At 42.8% G+C, this 23,185-nt stretch overlaps 1 protein-coding gene across 1 annotated transcript in view; it reads left to right on the forward strand.

The window, feature by feature from the left end:
* Positions 1-23,185, forward strand: part of gpc3 (glypican 3) — an 86,853-nt gene that overhangs the window by 38,904 nt on the left and 24,764 nt on the right. Inside the window, exons 3-6 of the mRNA XM_058063678.2 lie at positions 1,471-2,153; positions 10,468-10,610; positions 10,856-10,981; positions 14,189-14,300. Coding sequence (XP_057919661.2) covers positions 1,471-2,153; positions 10,468-10,610; positions 10,856-10,981; positions 14,189-14,300 — 1,064 coding nt within the window. The remainder of the gene's footprint in view (positions 1-1,470; positions 2,154-10,467; positions 10,611-10,855; positions 10,982-14,188; positions 14,301-23,185) is intronic.

The following is a 23,185-nucleotide window of genomic DNA, read 5'->3' on the forward strand; positions in this document are numbered from 1 at the left end:
CCTGCTGATTATTTTCTATTCTCACTTTAGCCTGAAATCGCTCCTTACTTTCCAGCTTGCATGCACCCTCATGGTCACTCCTTTTGCTTTCGGAGTAACAGCGCAGAGTGCGCTTCGCCTGCGCCAAGAATCAACCAGGTCGGAGCTGGCGATCTTTCAGCGCACATTTTGCATGCTGATTAGTCTCAAAATTTTCACGCCGCCCAGTTGACCAAATGACCAAATTGGCTGCGCATCGTGGTGCGCTGGACCAAATGACCACTGTGCGGGATGCGCCACAAAATTAGAGCCCTAAGTCTGACACAATGCACACATTCGTTGTTTGTTCTTAAACTTTATTGGATGTTAACAAGGCAGATTCAAAGGTTAAATACGTATATAATAACAAGGGTAAAATATAATAAAAGGGTAAATACGTATATAATAACAAGGGTAAAATATAATAAAAGGGTAAATACGTATATAATAACAAGGGTAAAATATAATAAAAGGGTAAATATGTATATAATAACAAGGGTAAAATATAATAAAAGGGTAAATATGTATATAATAACAAGGGTAAAATATAATAAAAGGGTAAATATGTATATAATAACAAGGGTAAAATATAATAAAAGGGTAAATATGTATATAATAACAAGGGTAAAATATAATAAAAGGGTAAATACGTATATAATAACAAGGGTAAAATATAATAAAAGGGTAAATACGTATATAATAACAAGGGTAAAATATAATAAAAGGGTAAATATGTATATAATAACAAGGGTAAAATATAATAAAAGGGTAAATACGTATATAATAACAAGGGTAAAATATAATAAAAGGGTAAATATGTATATAATAACAAGGGTAAAATATAATAAAAGGGTAAATACGTATATAATAACAAGGGTAAAATATAATAAAAGGGTAAATATGTATATAATAACAAGGGTAAAATATAATAAAAGGGCAAATACGTATATAATAACAAGGGTAAAATATAATAAAAGGGTAAATATGTATATAATAACAAGGGTAAAATATAATAAAAGGGTAAATATGTATATAATAACAAGGGTAAAATATAATAAAAGGGTAAATACGTATATAATAACAAGGGTAAAATATAATAAAAGGGTAAATATGTATATAATAACAAGGGTAAAATATAATAAAAGGGTAAATATGTCTATAATAACAAGGGTAAAATATAATAAAAGGGTAAATACGTATATAATAACAAGGGTAAAATATAATAAAAGGGTAAATATGTATATAATAACAAGGGTAAAATATAATGAAAGGGTAAATACGTATATAGTAACAATCACACCAGGTGAGTACTTTGAAAGGGGTCACGTTTTCCGATGTCATTTTAGCATTTTAGTGCAGAGTATTTCCCAAGTACAGTATTGTACCCCGTACCTCGTACATGCCTTCTAAAGGGACCCCAGTGTTTACTTCCTGTCTGTTGTTTTCTTGCAGAGGCGTTTGACTTGGTGCTGCGTCACGGCCGTAACTCCACGTTGGCCGTGCTGAAGTCCGAGTTCCCCGCTCTGGGAGGTGGCGCCCAAAGCTCGGTCGGGCAGCTCTTCCTGGACATGTCCCTCTACATCTTGGGCTCAGACTCGGCTGTGGACCACATGGTAGCAGTGCTCTATGGCCGCCTCTTTCACCTGACATACCGCCGCCTACTTGGGGGTAGCGGGTCTGTATCGGAAGAGTGCGCTAAAGAAGCCTGGAAGGACTCGGGAGCTTTTGGGCCTTATCCCAAACTCATGATGACCCGTCTATCCCGCTCGCTCTTAGCAACTCGTGTCTTCCTTCAGGCGTTGAATCTGGGCATCGAGGTTGTCAATACCACGGACCACCTCCGACCCAGTCGGGACTGTGGGCGAGCCCTTATGAGGCTGTGGTACTGTCCGCACTGCCAGGGCTTGCTTGGGCCTCCGGCCTGCAAAGGGTTTTGTCAAGCTGTGATGCACGGCTGCCTGGGCGGAGCGGCCGAAGTTCAGCCTCATTGGAAGACCTACGTGGACGGCTTGGCCAAGTTGGCGGCGGCCATGAGCGGGGAGCAGGACATGGAGGCTGTTGTCCTCAGACTGCCGGCCATCATCAGACTATCTCTCAAACATGCTGTGAATGCACGCAACCGTCTCAGCGGTGTGGTGAGTACTACGCACACACACACGCACACACACACACACACACACACACACAAGCTCATTAACAGCCCAGAAAACACACTGACCATAGCAGCTTTGAGTTCAATGAAGCTGGAATTAATAACTTTGAATTTAACGACTGAGACGGTGCTTTTACTGTCTCAGTGATTGGGAGATAAAACAAGGAATTCAAGTACACACTCGATACCTGGACTTTGGCACTCGAGTACTGTAATATCCGGACGATGATTAGATTACATTAGATTCAACTTTATTGCTCATGTCACTGGTACAGGGCAACAAAATGCGGTTAGCATCCAACCAGAAGTGCAAATTTATAAATACCTTATTAGTCAATAAATGAAGAAATAGAATAGAACTGTAAATGGACAGATATATGTACAAACTGTAACAGGCTATGACTATGATACAGTGTGGATATATATACAGGGATATCAATCACTATAGTATGGCTATTGCAGATTATACAGATTATACACGGTATGCACAGTATGAATGTGGCAAGATATAATAACAGTAATATGTAAAGTAGTGCAATATGGCAGCTACACTATAAACCCTGCGCTACTATATAAATTCATATAAATCTCAGGTTGTGTACAGGGAAAATCTGCGTTCTAATATTCTCAGATTCGGCCGCCTCTTTACCCCGACCACGCCTACTCTGTTACGATTGGTCAAGGGTTGAGACCCGGCACCCATCCCCACCTTTCACCACCGCTCAGTGCTGTTAGAGTCATGCCCGCTTTGTACACAAAACAGCTGTTCATGAAGTGACCATAATTGTGGTCTCGAGCTCCACAGAAAAAAAACCTGAAATTTGTCAAGTACTACTTAACACCCAGCAAGTTACAAGAATTGGTATCAAAAATTCAGCCTTTGCTTAGTTAACACTTCTGAGTATTTATAGTTTCAATTCCCAACCACTACAACGTGAATATCTGTATCTCATCTCGTGACATCACCGTGGCGTATTTTACAGTATTTTACAGTATGTTATGACTGCTCTGTTTAAAGGAATCTTTTCCCAGTCATAAAGACGCTGAACAGGAAAAGTGTCTGACAAGATTATTTTAACAAGCGTTTTCTTTCATTGCAGCGGTAAAAGTTGCCCCGCCAGCGCTGACCCGTTATGTGTGGTCTCTACCGCAATAAAAGCGTCAGGTTTGTTCAAGGCCCACGAGTGAAGTCAGGGAGAAGCTCATGAAATATGAAGGCATAATTCTGCCACAGTTACATCGGCGGATGTGTGTTTGCGCTTGTATAGCTGGTGAACTTTTCACTCTCACACCCCGAATCCCCACAGTGACCGGGTTTCCACTCAGAAGCCATCATTTATTAACTTGCAGGTTGACCTCGCTTACTCCGCTTCCACGAATCACTGAGCCTCTCTGTGCAAGATCCTTATTTAAAATTAAATACCATTGCCGTTGCCGTCACCGCAGATTTACACTTGACGCCGTGTTTACGCCGTGGACTGGTTCCACTGTATAGGATTAGAGCTGCCATGTCAGTGTTTTGCTCAGCTTTGTGACAAGGTCGTGTGTGTGTGTGTGTGTGTGTGTGTGTCTGGGTGGGTTAGTGTTGCTATGTAATATTGCTGTGCACCCCCCCCCCCCCCCATGCTCAGAGTTGTCACTGAGGAAAATAATTGTTTCTGTTACTCGTGCTAATTTTGACTACCCAAAATGTCCCTGGAAAAAAATGATAAAGTTTGATGCCTTCACCCCAATAAACATTTGGCTCAAATAAATGGGGATTACAACATACTTACTAGCTATTTAAGTAGGGTCATATTGCAGCCATCATCTCCAAATGGGACTATTATTACAGTACGGGAGTTATGTTGCATGACACTGGAAAATCTGTGAGTAATTGCAGCAAGCCTCTCGTCCAATTTCAGATCACCATTTGCAATAAAATGATTGGTAATGGTTTAATTTCATTTGAACGTGCATCAGATTACAATTGTGCATCCCATAATCAGTTCCCAGTTCCACATGTCCAAAAGGAGTAGGAAGAAGCAAAGCTTATTAAATCCTACCCTCCATCTGGTACTTTTACAATCACTAACTGTTACATTTGTTCACTTCCTGCTTTCATAATATAGTTTAAGTTTTTTTTTGTAATTTTATTTTTGTCACATACACGTAATGGGTACCATAGTGCGTGTCAATATAGTGATATATATAGCACATCATGACTGGTTCAAGACTCTTCATCCTTGGATTTAGCAAACATCAACTGCTTGTATTGTTTCTTGAATTGGCTCATCGTTGTTCATTGTTTGACTTCCTTACTCAATCCATTCCATAGTTTGATTCCACATACTGAAATGCTATGGCTAGCATAACGTAGTCCGAGCATAGAAGTGTTTCAAATGTACTTCTTCCCTGAGATCATATTTCTCCTCTCTTGTAGAGAAGTATTGGATGACAATTTTATTGCTTATTTTTAGCCTTATGCATTATTTTAGCTGTTTGAAAATGAACTATATCAGCAAGTTGAAGTATTTGTGATTTTAGAAATAAGGAGTTAGTATGTTCTCTGTAGGCGGCATTATGAATTATCCTTACTACCCTTTTTTGCAGTACATTTAGTCCAGTACATGAACTCTTTTGGCCATGTCTCAGTCAAAAGCAGTCATCTCCATGGCTCCATTCAGACACTAAAACCCATTTGAAGCCACGGAAGCATGGTCACTCACCTCTAACCAAGGTCATTCGGAGACCCCCACACGGTGTCGTGATGATGGATGTCCTGGCAAAGGTTACCACAACCACCAGGATATACAGTACTACGGTTCACTGCTGCATAAATGACCAGAGGCGTGGCATGGTGACCAACGGCTTTGCCAACATCTCCATTCATGACCCGTACGTTGCCCACACGGAACTCCTGTGGATAGGAAATCCTTCCTTCCACACTTCCACTTCTTTCTAGACTTGCAAGCCCCTGCCACACATTCATATTTCTGATGTAGTAGTCCACTAGTGTTGAACACATACTTCCTGGCTTGGCTTCTTCAGCAATATATATCTGTTGCTTCCTTCTACTTGAAGTTAATAAAGCAGGAGTTTCTAAAGTTTTCAAAGTTTGGCAGAGTGAGCCTTCCCTCAGGGTCTCATTTTTTTGGATCCTATTTGGGTTTCTGCTCAATCTTGGCTGTGAAAAATGTATTAATTTTGTCCTTAACAAAGGACAAAAAAATGAAACAAGAAGTTTTGCTTTTTTTTTTTCTTAAGTTGCAGCGCCTCCCCTGAAGTCCTCTGGTGCCTCCAAAGGGAGACTCTGAAACTTTGAAAACCACTACGCTAAAATAAATAGGACTTTCTAACTTAAGGAGAAAAAGTAAAAATAACCTAGTAACCCTCCCATCTTAGCTCAACTAAAAACTCCAAAATGTGTGTATCCTAAGGACCGAGTGGGGAGTGAGTCACAGTTGATGCACTACACTGCTGATGGGGATATCATAAGTTTCATGTACCTAGAAAAATCATGACAAATAGCCCGGTAACATGACGGATGGCTTTTGAATTGAATGGAAAATGTTCTCAAAATAATGACTATAATATCTTTTACCCGCAGTCATTTTGGGGGAAATTATCGTCCGGCAAAATGTGTTATCTTGTTATCTTGAAATGCAAAAAGAACCATCTTTAAGTACACTTTTTCAAATGGATCCTCTCTTTATAGCTTGTTGCCGTGGTTTCATGTGATTTCAAGTAGTCCGGCCACTTAACCCCCCCCCCCCAGGGATGCTCTTAGAGCGGTTACCCACAGTGATAGACAGATTGACTGAGCACACTGGAAGAGACGCATCTCCTCTCTCAACACTTTAAACACGGACTCTGCTGACATGGTGACCACTCCGAAGTCTGCCAGCCTTCTCCCCGCCATTTTAATGTTCATTTCATCCTTTGGGCACGACTCCAGCATGACTCAAAGCGTGTTCAGAGAGAAAGGAGAGGGCGGCCAAGAGCCCCGCAGCTCCAATCTATCCCTCTGTCAACTTCCCACCCGTTCTCCCGGAGTTTGATGTCATCCGCCTCGATCTGAACATCTCACTTCCAACGTTCCACTCTTTTATTCCTCTTTTTCTCCTACTCATATGCTCTGCTGTGAGAGAAGATGCATGATTTATGAAGCTCTATTTTTACCAGTTACTCAGGAGAAAGAGAGGAGAGAAGGAGCGACAAAGACGGGGACAGAATAGAAGAATGGTGAGGGAGGTGGCTGAACCCAGGAGGACCAAGGACAGAAGAGCGCAGAGGAGACATTCATCACCCAGCCGCCCCTCGGCTGAAATGAAGACAGGAAATCGGCGGTGACACCAAGATGATGGATCTGGCCGGGACTGTTGGAGATGGTGTGTTGTGTTGTTTTACACTTGGAGCAGCAGCCACATCGGGATAATGTCACATCGTTCTGCGTCAGTGACATTCTTCTGTCTGTGATGAGCTTTTCTATCCAGACACATCCAACCTTCTCCAGATTCTTCTACCACTGAGCAAACGGCTTGGTTTGCTGCGTTTTTACCATTTATCGGTATGTTCAAACAGAAAGGCCACTGTGGACATCAGAACATTTTTCAGGAGCAAAAACCCACGTGTCCTCTTGACCTTCTCATCCCAAAGCATCTTTGCCACTTTTTTTATGACTCAAGTCAAGTCGGTTCATTGTGCGTAAAAACGCCATTTCAGTTTATTTTGAGAGCATGACAACAAGCGTAAAGCGCTGATGTTTTGTGGAATGGCCCATAAACGGGTTGCCAATCCTAATTACACATGATTTCCACAGAAACAGAGGCACATTCATAAATGTTTTTTATGCGCATAATCACCTCATAATTTCATCCTTATTGGGATGTGATCAACATTTTTTAATAATTTAGCCATTTCATCTGCTGTAGTGCGGTGTCTGTAAAATGGAAGTGACGCTTTTAGCAACACTGAATAGTTCCAAAATTACAAATCTGTGGGTGAAAACGGCAATTAATTTTTCTTCCAGGGACGCTCGTAACCTTGCCATGGAGCTGAGAAGCGCTCAGCTGTGAACTGGATCATCGACTCATCTATTTTTTGAGTCTTTAGAAGTTAATTTCAGTGCAGATTAATTATCTTTCAACCTTTTTTGGCTTGTTATGTGAGGCCAAAGTTTCCAAGCGTGTTCTGATGTAAAGTTCTTTACACCACCTTCTTCCTTGCTGCCGTCAGACTGACGGCTAAATCCTAATAAAGATAATGAGGCTAATAATGAATCACATGGGCAACATTTGCCTGAGGGTATTGCAGTTTGACGGTTATTTGCTACTGTTGATTTTACTTGTACTGTGTGTTATTTATTTATGTGATATCGTTTCCTTTCTCTTTGCATTCCTTGACTTGTGTGCTTTGCAGAAGCTCACACTGTTTAAGGGTACAAGTGGCAAATACATGGTCTCCTTTTCAGAATTAATCCATTTGGAGTTGAACTGAACTTTGGCAAGAAGTTAATTTAGCTTAAACTCGCCTCTCTGCATGTTTTGGTGTCTTTAAAAGCCAAAGAAAAAGCAAAACAGAGTTAAATTGTTACTTTTTTGGACTCCGGTAGAGCAGCTACACACAATAACCCGCACAGAAAGCTTTCTAGATCTTCCAGAGTCTGCACCTATTCCAGCTGTATTTCCGTGGATTTCCAAAAAGGTCTGTTTTAATTTATTACACCCACGCCCCCGCCTCCAGGCAGGCCCAGTCCTCAGCAGGGGGGCTGCAGTGTATCTGGGCATGCCCATATAAGCAAATCTGGAAAAAGCAATAAAATAAACTTACAATTATAGTTGGCATAAGGAGTAACAAAAATCTAACATTTCATAGTAAAGAAATCATTATTAAAAAAAATGTATTTTAATTTTTTTAAAATTTAAAATCATTTTAATTTATAGATTAATGTGGACATGTGGAGGAGACTTTTCTTAATTAAAAAAAGCTCATTTTATTGTGCATTAATATATTTTACTTTGTGGAACGGACTCAAGGGAAGTTGGCCCATTTAAAGATAATACGTTTGCATTTTGCCTCCATTCAATTTTCCACATACTGTACTATATAAATATATTATATATTTACTATATAAATGACTCAAGTCCCATGCTTGCTGGAACAACCATCTCCTCCTGAGACTGCCTTCCACCAACTTCATCTTCATTCCGATTAAAAGTCCAAGTCTGAATAGAAAGCCTTGCCTCATGCTACCTTATGCCAGACAGTGAGGACCTAAGGTTTGCAAGTATGCCCTCACGCAGCCCATAAGATGTGTTTGTGTGTTTTATTACTGGTGGACAGGCCCCCGTCCCCCGTCCCCCGTCCCACCGTGTGTGAAGCAGGCTGCTCGGTGAAGATAAAACTGTGCAGGTATTTCTGAGCACTCACGCTGAGGCAGGCCTTATCAGCAGCCTACCCTGTTGGTTGTGTGAGTCCATCCCGATGTGATATTAATACCCCCCCAACCCCCTTTTCTTGAAGACTTCAGAAACAATCAGCATGGGTGGATGGAAGGGCGTACGTGCTGAATAGGCCCTCCCCGGTGCAGCCGAGTTCCCCCCCGCGGCTTCTGAAGGAAAGCGCCAACAAAACAGAGGAAGGTTCCAATCACATTAATCATGGCCTGCGGGAGCGCCGGCACTCGCTGCAGGCCCAGCACAGCGGGGACAATTACGTGACAAGAAGATCCTGGAGGAGGATGCACCGGGTGTGCTATTTATGTTCCCAATTCCTATTGTTGGAGGGCCCTAATTTGGTTTCTGGGAACTCGCCATGCGTTTATTTAAGGGTGGTAAGTGCATAAATGTGTATCTTTAGTATGATTTATTCGGAATGTGGCTTACGGAGATCACTACCCTGTTGGGATTATTTAGGTTAGGTATTCCAGGAAAGGTAGGGCAGGGGCGGTGCTAGATATGTATACATATACATTAGATGATGATATATACAGTAGATGACGCTATATATGGCTGCACGGTGGTAGAGTGGTTAGTGCGCAGGCCATACAGCTAGGAGACCCGAGTTCGATTCCACCGTCAGACATCTCTGTGTGGAGTTTGCATGTTCTCCCTGTGGGTTTTCTCCGGGTACTCCGGTTTCCTCCCACATTCCAAAAACATGCTAGGTTAATTAGCCACTCCAAATTGTCCATATGTATGAATGTGAGTGTGAATGGTTGTTTGTCTATTTGATTGGCTTGAAGACAGCTGGGATAGGCTCCAGCACTTCTGTGACCCTTGTGAGGATAAGTGAATGAATGAGGCTCCAATGCTAACATTACACAGATGAAAGTTATTATAGCTCCAAGGCAAGTTGGCATTATTTTTGATGTGTAGTGAAGCCTGCTTAAAAAAGATGCTTTTTTACATTTTACATTTATTATCACATGTTTATGAATTATTAGGTGAATTTGCATCGCCAAAAACGCTGTCTCCTTTTCAGGAGACTAAGTGTGTGTTTGTACGTGTGTACAGTGTTTGTGTATGTCAGGTATTCTACATTTCGTTGGGTCCAAGGGGACCGCCACTGCATCAATATGTTTGTTTGTGTCTTCCTCATATTGTTGGCTGGTCGGGTATGTGTACGTGGACATGTCGGCCATTTTTATTTCCATTTGTATCCACACGGGGGAGATCTGATTGTGCTCCTGTGACTTGGTTGCCGCCATATTGTTATAATATAGATGTCCAGTGCTTATCTGTCAGCTTCCGCCAGCAATACGCCGCCGTAGCACCGCCGTCTGTATTTTAAAGGGAGTGAGACACAATTAGCTGTTAACATTAGATGGCAAAATGAAGCCTGTGCCAGTTATCCCCAGGGGAAATTAAACCACTGCAAATCCTTAAACCAAGCTAAACATTAACAACAATTTGCATTTTTATAGCACCTGCAAGGAGAGCACCAAGTCCATTATCTCCGGGACGCAGAGAGGGACTCCTTATTTATTATGGTTACGTACATCCCATGTGAGAACACAATGGCGTTTATTTAGGGAGTGTAGCAAACCAGAGGATTTAGTTGATTTGCTCACATTTTGGAGCGTTGTGATGACAAACGGGGAAGAGGCCTGAACGGCTGGCGTTGAACACAATCACTTGTTTGTCATGCAAATCCTCACTTTCTTCCCGTCTAAAAATAAACAAACCCAAACAGATGACAATTTGCACAGGAGCTCAGCAGATCGGCTGCTGACGGCTTCCTTTGGCGCTGGAAAAAAACATGTCGGAGGTGGAAACGCACGCTGACGCTCGCCCATTTCACCCTCTCTTCTGCAGGTGAGTGGAATGTGTGGACACTCTCCACAGCGCTCCGCCCGCTCCGTTGCATCGCCTTCGCTCCAGCATCCTCCTGCCTCCGCCGCCCGCAACACTCATCCCTCAACATCAGACCCCGATGAGACCCTCGGGGGCCTCCGCAGGTCGGTTTCTATTTTATGTAAAATCGCTTGAGTTTCTTTCCTCCACGTAAGTAATAGAATAACTGGTCTGAATGAGCGACGTAATAACACCCAGCAGGCCCACTGGCCTCGGCAGCACAGCACCTAAATTAACGCCAATTAGGAGAAGAGACACTCCTAACTTCTCTCCCGCAGGGAAACATTCCATCCACTTACTTTCTGTTTCAGTTTATTTCATTAACATTTTCTCCTTTTACCTTTTTCAGGGAGTTTGTTTCCAGTCTGAAGAAATTCAGCCTCTTCTACAGCGGCCTGGGGGAGGCTCTGTGCAGCCGGGAACCTGCACCGTCAAACCACTCCCTCTGCTGGAACGGGCAGGAAATGACAGACAGGTATGGCAGGGGCTGGGTCTTACTCTGCGTCCGGACAAAAGGACCTTCGGGCGCCGTATTGGTCCTCATCGGCCGGGGTTAAGAGTGTGACTTGTAGTTCTCTGCTGAAACACTAGGGGCAGTAAGCATCCACATCCCTAGCTACTGGAGCTATTTAACTTTCTGTGTCGGAGTAGCGAAACAGTGGCGACTTTAGCCACATCCAGATTGTTGAACCAGTTGCACTATAATTGAACAGTGCAATTGGAACCAGGGCTGCACGTTGGTCGAGTGGTTAGCGCACAGACCTCACAGCTAGGAGACGCGTCTGGTGCCAATTCTGGTGCCAATTGGTGCGGTAGAAAATGAATGAATGAACTGGAACTACAATTGTGGATTGTATCACTGACTTCTTTGAACGTTGTTGTGGGGTCTTTTGTGACTCTTGGGGTCATTTTAGTCGGCGGCCACTCCTGGGAAGGTTCACCACTTTTCCATGTTTTTGCCATTTGTAGATAATGGCTCTTGCTGTGGTTTGCTGGAGTCCCAAAGCTTTAGAACTGGATTTAGAACCTTTTTCCAGACTGAAAAACTCAATTAATGTCAGTGATACGAGCTGAAAGACGTTGTTTTGGGGGCCATTGTCAGACTTGAAGTACATGATTAACTGCAAGCATTGTTTTGTTTGCTCACAAACAAGTGTGAACACTAATGAGACTAAAGTAAGCAGCAAGTATCACGTTTAAAGTGAAGTGTAAACGCACCCATCGGTAAAATAGAAAGTATAATCAGACTTTGATTAATGGAGGATTTGAATACTCTGGTGTCCCTTTGTCGAGGTGAGCTGAAGGAGATGTTTGCTCTGAGCTGATGAGCTCCACATGAGCCACTGACCTCCTCCCCGGCTGGGTGAGAGGAAGTCTTCACTCCATGGAGGTTATTAATATGAGGCATGTTGTCATCTTCTTCTCGCTCAGTTAATTGCAGCTTTCAGCATTTCCGCCTTCATCCAATACATCAGGACGCTCCACTGCCCTTTGACCCCACATATAAATAACTCTTCATTTTCCAGTTATCTCATATGCTTTTATGGATACACCTTCTTCCTTCTGGCCTTTTTGAATTATTTGTAGTGTTCACTCTTTCAACAGGCACGTTGGCTCCGGGTTGATATTTTAACTGTGGTTGAAGAGGGCAGCTCAAAGATAGAGACACAATTTGAGGACGTGACACGGTGCTGGTGAGGGGCAGGGCCGTCCTCAGGGGCCGATTACAAGTTGGGGCCGAACGTTGTGATAGGAGCGTGTTGGGAGGCTGCAGAGGAGCCGGAATGATGGAGAGATTACAATACCTCCCGGCAAACCCGTCTCAGTGTCACCTCATAGGGCACGTGCCTGCAAAAGAACGTTTCGACTCCCGGATTTGTTCTGGATTTTCTTCCATGACCATCCCTGATAAGATCTTTTTTTCCTGCATGGTTCATGCAGTTAAATTCCGAGGAGGGGATAAGCTCGGAATGTTTCAGGAGTAAATATGGTGCTTTTTGTCAGACGTGTTTACCATCCCAGGTTGGAGCTAAGATCAGAAGAGCAAGCTTTTTTTTTTTTCAGTGCATCAAACAACGTCACGCTGATAACCAGAGTAGCAGATGTGGCGATGCGTCATACGTTTAATATACGGGCTGCGGAAAGCGAGATAGCAGTGCTTTAGTTCAGTCAAAGTCATACTAGGTGGTGCATTTCATCAGTCAACTATCAACACTATCAACACTATAAGCACTGTCGCCATGTTATACTGACCAGCCAGGACAGAGGTTTCCATTGTTGTACCTCACAGTGTGTCCTCGTACGCTCAGTTCCAACCTGGCGGCCATATGTGAGGAAATATGTGATGAGAAGCAACAAGTCATGTAGGAACCACTGACGATGACGTCATGTTAAAAAGGGTATAGCAGTGCCTCTATTCTTCTTTTCCTTTGCTCCCATTTCCTCTGATCCTGTCCTAAATTGATCCCACATCCCTTTCCATTATTCATGTAATAATTAGCAGCAGAAATGCAGGAGTTCATAGTTAATAAGAAGAATAAATAATTAGGGAAAATGTCATTTGGTCTGAATAATGGAAATGGCGACGTGCACCAGGTCATCTTTTCAAGATCATTTCTCATAATAATAATGGAGACAAGATTATGATAAGACATTTGACCATTCGGAAGCTTCGGTAGGTTAATTACTGTAATTAATGTAAACATATCTAATAAGATAAAAACACGTGTGGAACTTACGGTGTATACGGCTGGAGTTTATGTTGACTTGGTTGTCATCTGGTTAATCACCACTAGATGGGGCTAAAGACCTGATTTTGGAATAACAGGTCCGTTCATTTGGGCTGTTCAGTCAAATATGTTTCATTAGTTTATATTTTTTTAATAATTATGTAAATCAACCATTCAAAAGTGATGGCTGATTTTGATTCAATATTTTTTTTATTTATTATTAATTTTGTAAATTTCAAGTCATTTCAGTGACTATTGTGTGTTTTTATTTCATTAACTGAGGGCTATGAACAATTTTGTCCAATTTTGTGTAGCTGATTTGTTTTAATTATTCAATTTTAACTTTTTGTTTTAGAAGTTAATAAATCAGTGTTTTAAGTGATTCCATATCACTATACATTTTTGGATGGATTATACTATGTTCTACTCTTAAGTACATTTTGGATGTGTTTTATTGTTGTCAACTCATAGTCTGGATTGTCATAACTTTTTCCACCCATAGCCCCATAAAATAATGGATACATTCATAAAATGTCTTTTTTTGTGTCTCCAAACCCTCCTGACAGCTTGATGTGGATGTTTTTCTCCCAATTGGGATGAACATTTGCAATGAAAGTGACTTTTTATTATTGAATGAGTCCCCACCCCGCCTTCTCTCTTAATCTGGGATGATCCATGAAGTGATGGAATGGGAGTCGCAGTGTAGAAGTATATGTACTAAATCTCAGAGCAACCAAGTGTGATATCTGCATCTAAAAGATGTCTAATTAGAATACAATCCAACCAAGGGAAACTGCAATAAACACGTTAGGGATGAATCTCACAGGGTCCAAAGTAAGTCAACATCAGCATCTTTGTATCACCTGTATCATCCTGAAGCATCATGTATGATATCAGCCCCATCATTCCTTTCTGACCATCTGCATAAAGCATTGCTCTCCCTGTCCTGCCAGGTTCTCCGGGCCCAGCCTGAAGCGGTCGCACTCAGGTTCTGAATCCCGAAGCAACAAGCCTCTGGAGCCCGTCATCAGTCAGATGATCGACAAACTCAAGCACATCAACCAGGTGAGCTGTGGGGGATTCTCTGTGGGCATTGGTGTCGTGTATTTACGCTGTGGAGACGTCAGATAGACATCCACAGGGGTCAGCGGAGGACGAGAGAAGGTATGAAATGTTGGCAAGAACCTGCAAAAAACCATTTGGGTCTCATCTGCACTCTTGTGAGACAAAACAACATGGCCAGTGTTGGACACTCGCGGGGGTGATGGAGATTGTTTTGACATTCTGAAATTATTTGCAACATCCACCATAAGCCCCAGCTGCTTTCACGGCCGGAGACCTATTTTTCAAACTGTCATCGCCATGGAAACACCTTTTGGAGCGCGCCTGGCAGGAACCAGAAAATGCTTGCACGTAGGCTTGAAGTCCGTAGGCAGATGTATCAGTCAACCCATCTGGCCAGGATTCCTGGTTCCTGGTGGTAGAACTTGTACTTGTCAGCATGTTGACCCCCCCACCCCACCCCCACCCCCCACCCCCATCCCACAAACACAGACACATTTGCTTCACTGTTTGTGGGCCTGACTTGTGGATGACTGCTTCTCTCTGCTTTAAACAAGCTGAAATATTCAAGCAGCAGCTGCCGACCTTCTCGCCTCCTCTGACTCCTCCGTTCTCGGCTACCAAGTAAAAAATACTGAAACTTGTGGTTTTCAACTGTAATTTTCTTTCTTTTTTTTTGCTGCGTTACCTCATATTTAGTCCTGCAGTAGAGTTGGACTTTAAACATCAGGATTGTACGTTGTCTTACTCCCTTACTCCCACACACGACTGACTTCATACTGTATTTGTTTTTCTATTTCATGCAGAGTCCAAAGGGTCATGTTGCTTTAGTTTTAACGTAGGACTTAGTTGGTGACATTTTGGTCATTTTTTAATCATTATAAAAACATTTTCTTCAACCCTAACCTCTCGAGATGAATGACTTCACTTTGGAAGTGAGTTTATTATTGTAGTTTGCAGGGTTTTTTTCAAAATGTCATATATCAAAATATATCTGTATTCCATCTTATGTCGTTTAGTAAGCTAAAAAACAGGCTATGCTGTATCGTGCTATAAAACTGCAACTTTAAGTAGGCAAAACACCCATATAGTCCCACCTCAAGGCATGCTGGGTAGCTTGTGGTTGATTGCAACACATATTGAGGTCAACATACTCTTATTGTTGTTGCCGGGTTGCACAGTGGACGAGTGGTTAACGCGCAGGCCTCACAGCTAGGAGACCCAAGTTCAATTCCACCCTCGGCCATCTCTGTGTGGAGTTTGCATGTTCTCCCCGTGCATGCGTGGGTTTTCTCCGGGTACTCCGGTTTCCTCCCACATTCCAAAAACATGCTAGGTTAATTGGCCACTCCAAATTGTCCATAGGTATGAATGTGAGTGTGAATGGTTGTTTGTCTATATGTGCCCTGTGATTGGCTGGCCACCAGTCTCTCGCCCTAAGACAGCTGGGATAGGCTCCAGCACCCCCGCGACCCTCGTGAAGATAAGTGGTGGAAAATGAATGAATGAATATTGTTGTTGCCGCTGGACTACCCAGCATGCCTTGCGGGCATTTGGAAATAACAGTTTAATGTTATGTATCATGTATAGCTCTTGGTTGTTGCTTATTACCCACATAGTAGTATTACGTGATTTATTTGGTGCGTGAACTTGCTATGGACGTGATATTGAGATTCACATCCCAGCTGTCAGGACAAATATTTATACAACAAATGATCGCAGTACTGGGGTTGCACAAAATAACAGGAACGCCTTGCACAGTCATCCAACCCAACCCATCAGTCCAGCAAGGAATAACTTCTTCATGTCCAAACTACTGTTTTGTAAGTATAATTCTTCAATACGATATGTATCATAATCCAGAAGAAATAAAGGGGATTATACCACAGCAACAGACATTCAATTATAATAAGGAATATGATCAAGAAAGGATGCTTTGTAACGCTACAAAATGTTTATTGAGTACACGGAATAGTTGTGATCTGAGGCAGCTCGTTGTAAACATCCTGGAGAAAGTGGCCTTGTTTAGTTAAAAGCCTTTTTACAAGGTCTCCGCCTCCATGCCAATTGGTGTTGGATGCCGGGCTCACAGCAAATGGACTAAATAAGACCGTGATCCAGGGGAGGGGGGCCACAACTCTCACATAATTACTTTCATCTGCCCCCGATTATGCCGTGTGTATGAGGAGCTGCCAACAACACAGATAGCATGTGTAAACGTCCCTGGAAGCGGACCAGAGGAACGCCATCCTGACTCCACATGACCATGCTTCGGCACGTTTGCTTCATATCCGTATTCATCTTTTTTCGAATGTAATTGGAGAAAACAAGACAGCCAATCAGTCAAGCCTTTCCAGTAGCCACCTGATAAGAGACAATCAATATGTTTACAGTTGACCCTGGGAATCTCCTCTATTTTTTTTCCAGTAAATTTCCCATATTTAAAATTTCATCCTCAGAAGGAATTTCTGCAAAGTAGTATTCAATATTCAATATTAATAACTGGAATATTTTTGTAGTTAGAGCATAGAAAACCCATTTATGACATTCTAAACAGCAAAAAACGTACCACTTCCACACTGCTTGGGAGAAGTGTTTTCCACGATATCTTGTCAGAGTCTGCATCTGTGGTTCCAAGTTAAGGTAATGTAATGAAAGGCAGTGTCTCATTACTCACACCAAGTGGCTACCACACATAACTTGTCTTTCAATATTTTTTTGACAAATAATAGGCCATAGTCACCCACAAAACCGGCATTATTTATTCATTAATAAATGTTTTGAAGAACTGCGATAGAAAACTGTTTATGACCTTCCTAAACAGCAAAAAACGTACCACTTCAAATATGAACACGCCTTGTGACTCCACAGTGTCCATTTTGCGGAATGCAAAAACGACTTCTGGCCAAGCCGTTAGTTGACGATGGCAGTACACGTGTAGAACACCACACGTGTAGAACACCACATGTGTAGAACACGACACGCATGCACTGCAACCGCTTGACCTGCTTTGTGTGTCTTTTGGGTTTGACGTATGTAAATAATTGCAAGAGTTGCAGGCCGTGTATACTTTGCTGTGGATGTGTTATAAGAACAAACATTACAACAGCCTTGTGGTGCGCCGTTTTTGTTTTGGTTGTGCGCAGTGGAACACTTAAAACACAGACCACCCTTTCAGCATCGGGACACATTTTAGACTTTTAGACTTTGAAAGCTATTAGACTCCCGAAACATCATTTTTTTAGATTGTTGTTGTTGAGTGTCCATAAGTAGGCCTTTAATTGATAGAAAAGCCATGTCATTTATAAATATTCAGGGATGAATTACTCAATGCCAGAACAGTGTGGCAAGCTTGCACGTGACATAGTCACGGGCAAATTTCAACTTGCTTGAGGAGGTGCTCTGTAATTGCAGTGCATCCCTTACTCACACATCACAAACCAACAGGATGTCATCAACCCAAACGCCTACCGCACTCCAAGTGCGAGCAAAAATAACACAACAAGTAACACATGTGGCACACACAGCGCAACTTTAGCACACGGACTAAATAAATGCTTGCACATGGATATACACATACTAGTATTTATTATACCTGCCTCTAAGTTATCCCTTGCAACTTCACTGTTCAAATGGTGAAACCTTTTGGAACAAATTCCACAGTTTTTTTCCCTAAATTTAAAGTTGCATTTGATGACATGACAAACTTATCGACCCGTTGGAAATCGCAGGAGGTCATTACGCAATATAACAGTCTAACTCACAGTGTCATCTACGAAAGAAAGCTAAAATCATCACACAGCAACTTAATATACAAAAGGTAGATAGGAAATATACAAGACAAGTACCAATATCAGTGTAGAATAAAATTAATTAAAAAAAAACAAGATTAACTTCTTCCCATCATGCATTGCTTCCCATCAAAGCAGCTCGTTTAGTTGCAATGACAGCCTGTGTCCACTGGAGGGGGCTATGGCTCCCTCTACAGCCATTATAACTGAATGAACTGCTTTAATTAAAGAGAAAATACATTTGCTTCAATATATTATCGTCATCTTCAATTTAGAGCTCAGATTTCAGGTTTTGTGGGTTTTAATTTGGTGGAAATGAGCCCAGATGATGCTAAAGGTTGCCGACCCCTGGCCTAAACATAGCAGCAAAAATACACATATTTCATTTTTTTTTCTTCATCAAAAAAGAGATGTATTGTACTTTATACTTTCTTCCAGTGTGAATCTTCTTTTCTCTGCGCCTTCCAAAGTGCTCTGTGACGAAAGCCCTGCCAAATGCAGCGACACAACGGAAATGTGTCATTTCTCACATTGCCAGCGTTGATTCAAGTATCAACAGTCGTAAGAGGCAGTCTGGGAGGGGGGGGGCCCAAAAGAAAACACATGACAGAAAAAAAAAAACATTGTATCCGTTTTCTCACGCCTAACACAGCTGATATGACGACTGAGCCCCATCCAAGTTGAACACAATCTGTTGCCTATAAATGGATGAAGACAAAAGACACTTTTGTGGAAGCTTCCTCCGCGGCGCCGTGTGAGGTCTTATCTGTGCCGTTTGGACTATATCAGCGTTGACACAGTCAAGTGTCCATGAACGCAGCACATCTCGACTGCGCCGATGCCGTTACATAGCTTCCTGCTTCTCTGCAGTTTGACGTTTCCATGGTGAGACGTGGCCCAGACAGCTCCTGTGTGGAATTCAGGGACTTCAATGAGAACATATTATTTTGATGATGTGTTCATGTTCGCTGGAGATGAGCTTGTTTTGCTCCACATCTGTTCAACTTCCCAGAGTATCATGTTTCTGCTCTCAACAGCTAATCTCACAGGAGATGGTTGAGCTAGTAGCGAAATGGAGCAATTATGTGATTGGTCTTTGATTACGGAGCGTTCCTTACTCATTTGTCGGATGAATTTGCAATTTAGGGGGTCAGACCTCCTGGGACTTGTTCTGACAAGCTCACCTTGGCAATGCCACCCTCCGGAGAGATACATGAACGACACAACAAGCTTTTTGTTCAAATCGCTTCATTAGAAGCCATCTTGAAATTGTGTGTACTGTACACGTTTTATCTTCTTGGTCGTCTTTCCACGGCTCCAGCTGGGCTGACTTGTGTGTGACAGACTCCAGCTCCTTCCCTCCTTCACCCCGCCGCCTCGTCCTTCCCTCTAAAGCCCTCTAGATCTCCTCCTCTGCTTCCAGCTTCCCAGCCTAATTGAAGCCAGAACCTGGGAAAATCCTGCAGGTAGAACAGGAATCCAGGGGTGGAAAATAAACCAGATCCCGAGTGCCAAAAATTCCATCACACAGTCTCACTTCCTCAAGAGGCACCAGAGCCTGGCCAGCGTGTGCATGACACCTTATGGAAGCTCATATCAACACACACGTAATTCCAGCAGATTAGATTTGCTTGTGATTTCTATACGATGGCTTTAACATAAAGTGGGCGTGGCCAAGGCTGACAATTTGGGTATCAATCTGATCCCAAGTAAATACACGTCCAGACGTACTACGTACGCGTCTGCTGCCAATTCCTTGTTATTATTTTATTATGTCCGGTTTCTGTACATTCTGCACATTCCTGCGTCTCACCAAGCAATCAGTGTTGAATACTACATATCCCAGCGTCTTTGAATGCCTCTTCTGAATGCCTTATATTTGTGTGTTACGTCATATAGACATTTGTTGCTTGAAAATGCTCAATATAAGCAACAAATATGTAATATTTGCTGATATATAGTTGAATGGTTAGCGTGCAGGCCACACAGCTAGGAGACCTGAGTTCGATTCCACCCTCGGCCATCTCTGTGTGGAGTTTGCATGTTCTCCCCGTGCATGCATGGGTTTTCTCAGAGTACTCCGGTTCCAAAAACGATTCCTAAAACATGCTAGGTTAATTGGCCACTCCAAATTGTCCATAGGTATGAATGTGAGTGTGAATGGTTGTTTGTCTATATGTGCCCTGGGATTGGCTGGCCACCAGTCCAGGGTGTACCTTGCCTCTCGCCCGAAGACAGCTGGGATAGGCTCCAGCACGCCTGCGACCCTCGTGAGGATAAGCGGTAGAAAATGAATGAATGAATTTGCTGATTGTAATTAATAATATGACATATTCAACCATAAAATTACAATGGTTTATTCATGAATATGCAAAACGGGAGTGCAAAGTGGAAAAATATTGTAAGCATTTTAATCAACAAGTGTTTGTGTGAACAGTTAAATAGCACAGTAAGACAATCTCAAATATTGATTGCTATAAGTAAATATTGCAAATTAGCTTAAAAAAAGTGAAGTTTCTAAATAATCTAGGAATATACTAATACCACACAACAAAAAAACACAGATATACGTGTAAGTAAACACAGAAAAGAACTGAAAAACATTGATAACACCAATATTGATCTATACTCCATCCATATTTGGATCGATCCGCCCTCCCCAACATAAAGCGGGGGCCTGAAATAGCCTTTGAAAATATAAAAAATGTGCACGTTGCTGATATCAACTAGACGTAATCATGCAGAGGCCTTTTCCTACTGGGTGCTCCAATCAGACTAATGGACACCGTGGGTGTGAGACGGGGCCTGCTGTTTTGTAAACTTGCTAACCAAACCATTCCAGCCCCTCCAGTCAAAGAGGCAGACTCGTTTGATGTTATTTACCGAGGCTTTTCAAGCGTTATTTAATACATCCCCTCAGGTCCTTCATCCTCTTGCCCTCCTGGATTTTATGTGGGTGAACTGCATCGGCGGAGGAAGGAGGCTTGTTATTCTGCTATATTTGTGAGCGGGGGGGGGGGGCTAAGCCATGAGGGTTCTTTAAATGAAGTGTGACACCTGGTGTAAACCTCTGAGGAGCCGTGGGGGTTTGTGTGTGATGGGGGGGGGGGGCATTTATGCAGGCGAAGTTGCCTTCCTCGTCAGGGCGCCACACGCACGTTATCCTTTCAGGTGGGCGGCTTGGGGCTTCATGCTAGGTTTAAGATCAGAGTTATGGTTCTTTAACTTAAGGAATCTAACGAGCAGATAACCCCCCCTTACTCAGACATCCCCACATCCACACACTCCCACTGCAGCCTCTCCCCTGCTGGCTGGGGGGTCAGACAGAGCATGTGAGGGCTCTTTTCCCCCCAATTAGTCTGCCTGCTAATGAGGCCCAACCATCCCTTCTTGCACTGCCACCCATTCCTCCTTTTACCTTCGCCACCCCCCCCCCTCCCCCAAAGCCTGGAGGCTCATGTCAGGGTCGCCTCTCGGTGCCCACTCTCACACCACAGCCACCCCACTGCACTGGGTGTAATTATGACACGGCGAGGTTATAAAAGTCCCGTTGCTCAAGCCTCACCGCAGTGTTTTTATTTCTGGCTTTTGGCTGTCAGTCCGACATTATTTGTTCTTTTCTTACTTTTTACGAGTTGAGCAGGAGGCGCACCAGCGCACCAGCGCACCAGCTTATGGACAGCTGAGTCTTCCTGCTGCAGTTCCTGACATCCTGGGCTTGTTGTCACTGGGCACGGTCACATGTTCCTGTGAAACAGGATCCCTCCCCCCTGCAAAACAGGTCAGGGGTCACACTTCCTGTTTCCTGTCTGTGCTAGGTCATCAGAGGGTCTCCATGTGAGGGTCAAAGACCTCCTCCGCCTTTTGTTTGGGGCAGGCACAGCAGAGCCGAGGCTCCTCTCCCGAACTCTCCAAACTTTTATCATTGGCCCCCTTTGCCTATCAGGGTGTGTGTCACATGTACTAGACAGATGGGGGGTGGCAAAGTACGAAGATCTGTCCCATAGGATGTGCCTCTGATGACTCCCCAGGCAACCCAAAGCTGAATCAGCGAGCCCCACAAGGTCGGACTTCTATAATAATCAGCGTGTTAATGATAAAGATGGCACCCCGAAGAGACCCGCATGTCCGTTACTGAATTCATTACAGTTGATGTCAGCTCTGCTCAGCCATTTCCTTGCAATACTATTTGCAGTTTTACAGTTTTTATTTACAGACCAATTTTTCTAGTTTTGATTGTTACCAATACATTTTCCAAAACATACAGTATTAAAGCAAGATTACATTTCGGAAATTATTGTATTTGACTAAGAAGTCCAATTGGCTTGTAATGTTTACTAAAATATCATAAAAATAAAAATAAACTCCCAACAGAACAAGAAAATTTGACTTGAAACCAGTAAAAAAAATTTTGATTATTTTGCCAATTTATATTGTATATTATAATAAATGTTTTTGAGCTTGACTTTTGACGTCTTGACAGGTATAATATTTCATTAATTGGTTGTGACCAATCAATCACTGGTTCATTTTTCTGTTCACTTTTTGACTTGTAAATGACTTTTAATGACTTGTAAAAATATATATTTTAAAATGAAAAAAAAGGGGCTGCACGGCAATCGAGTGGTTAGCGCGCAGTCACGTGATTGGCTGGCCACCAGTCCAGGATGTACCCTGCCTCTTGACTGAAGACAGCTGGGATAGGTTCCAGCACCCCCTGTGACCCTTGTGAGGATAAGCGGAAGAAAATGAATGAATGAATGAAATGCACGTTGGACATCTCTGATCTAGACCTTCTCCATGTGGAAAGCCCAAAAACATCAAATTGACTTGACTTGGCATCAGCCATGGGATGCTGAGCTTCTCCGGACCGCAGCATGACACTGGCATGGTTGATCATTAATTTAACCCATAATAATCAAACAAGGATCCCACCTTCTAGTACCTTCAGCTTCTCCAAGGTGTGATCATGGGACATGCAGTGACCATCTGCTGATGAAAGCGAGGGTTTCTTAGCAACACATGACTCTGGGAACCACGGCGATAACGTGTAAAGGAGACGAGCAGCAGACAAAAAGAGATTGTCTGAGGAGCGTA

Source organism: Doryrhamphus excisus, linkage group LG22 (genome assembly GCF_037039965.1).
Source record: "Doryrhamphus excisus strain RoL-2023G ecotype Guam linkage group LG22, RoL_Dexc_Guam_v1.1, whole genome shotgun sequence".
Lineage (NCBI taxonomy): Eukaryota > Metazoa > Chordata > Actinopteri > Syngnathiformes > Syngnathidae > Doryrhamphus > Doryrhamphus excisus.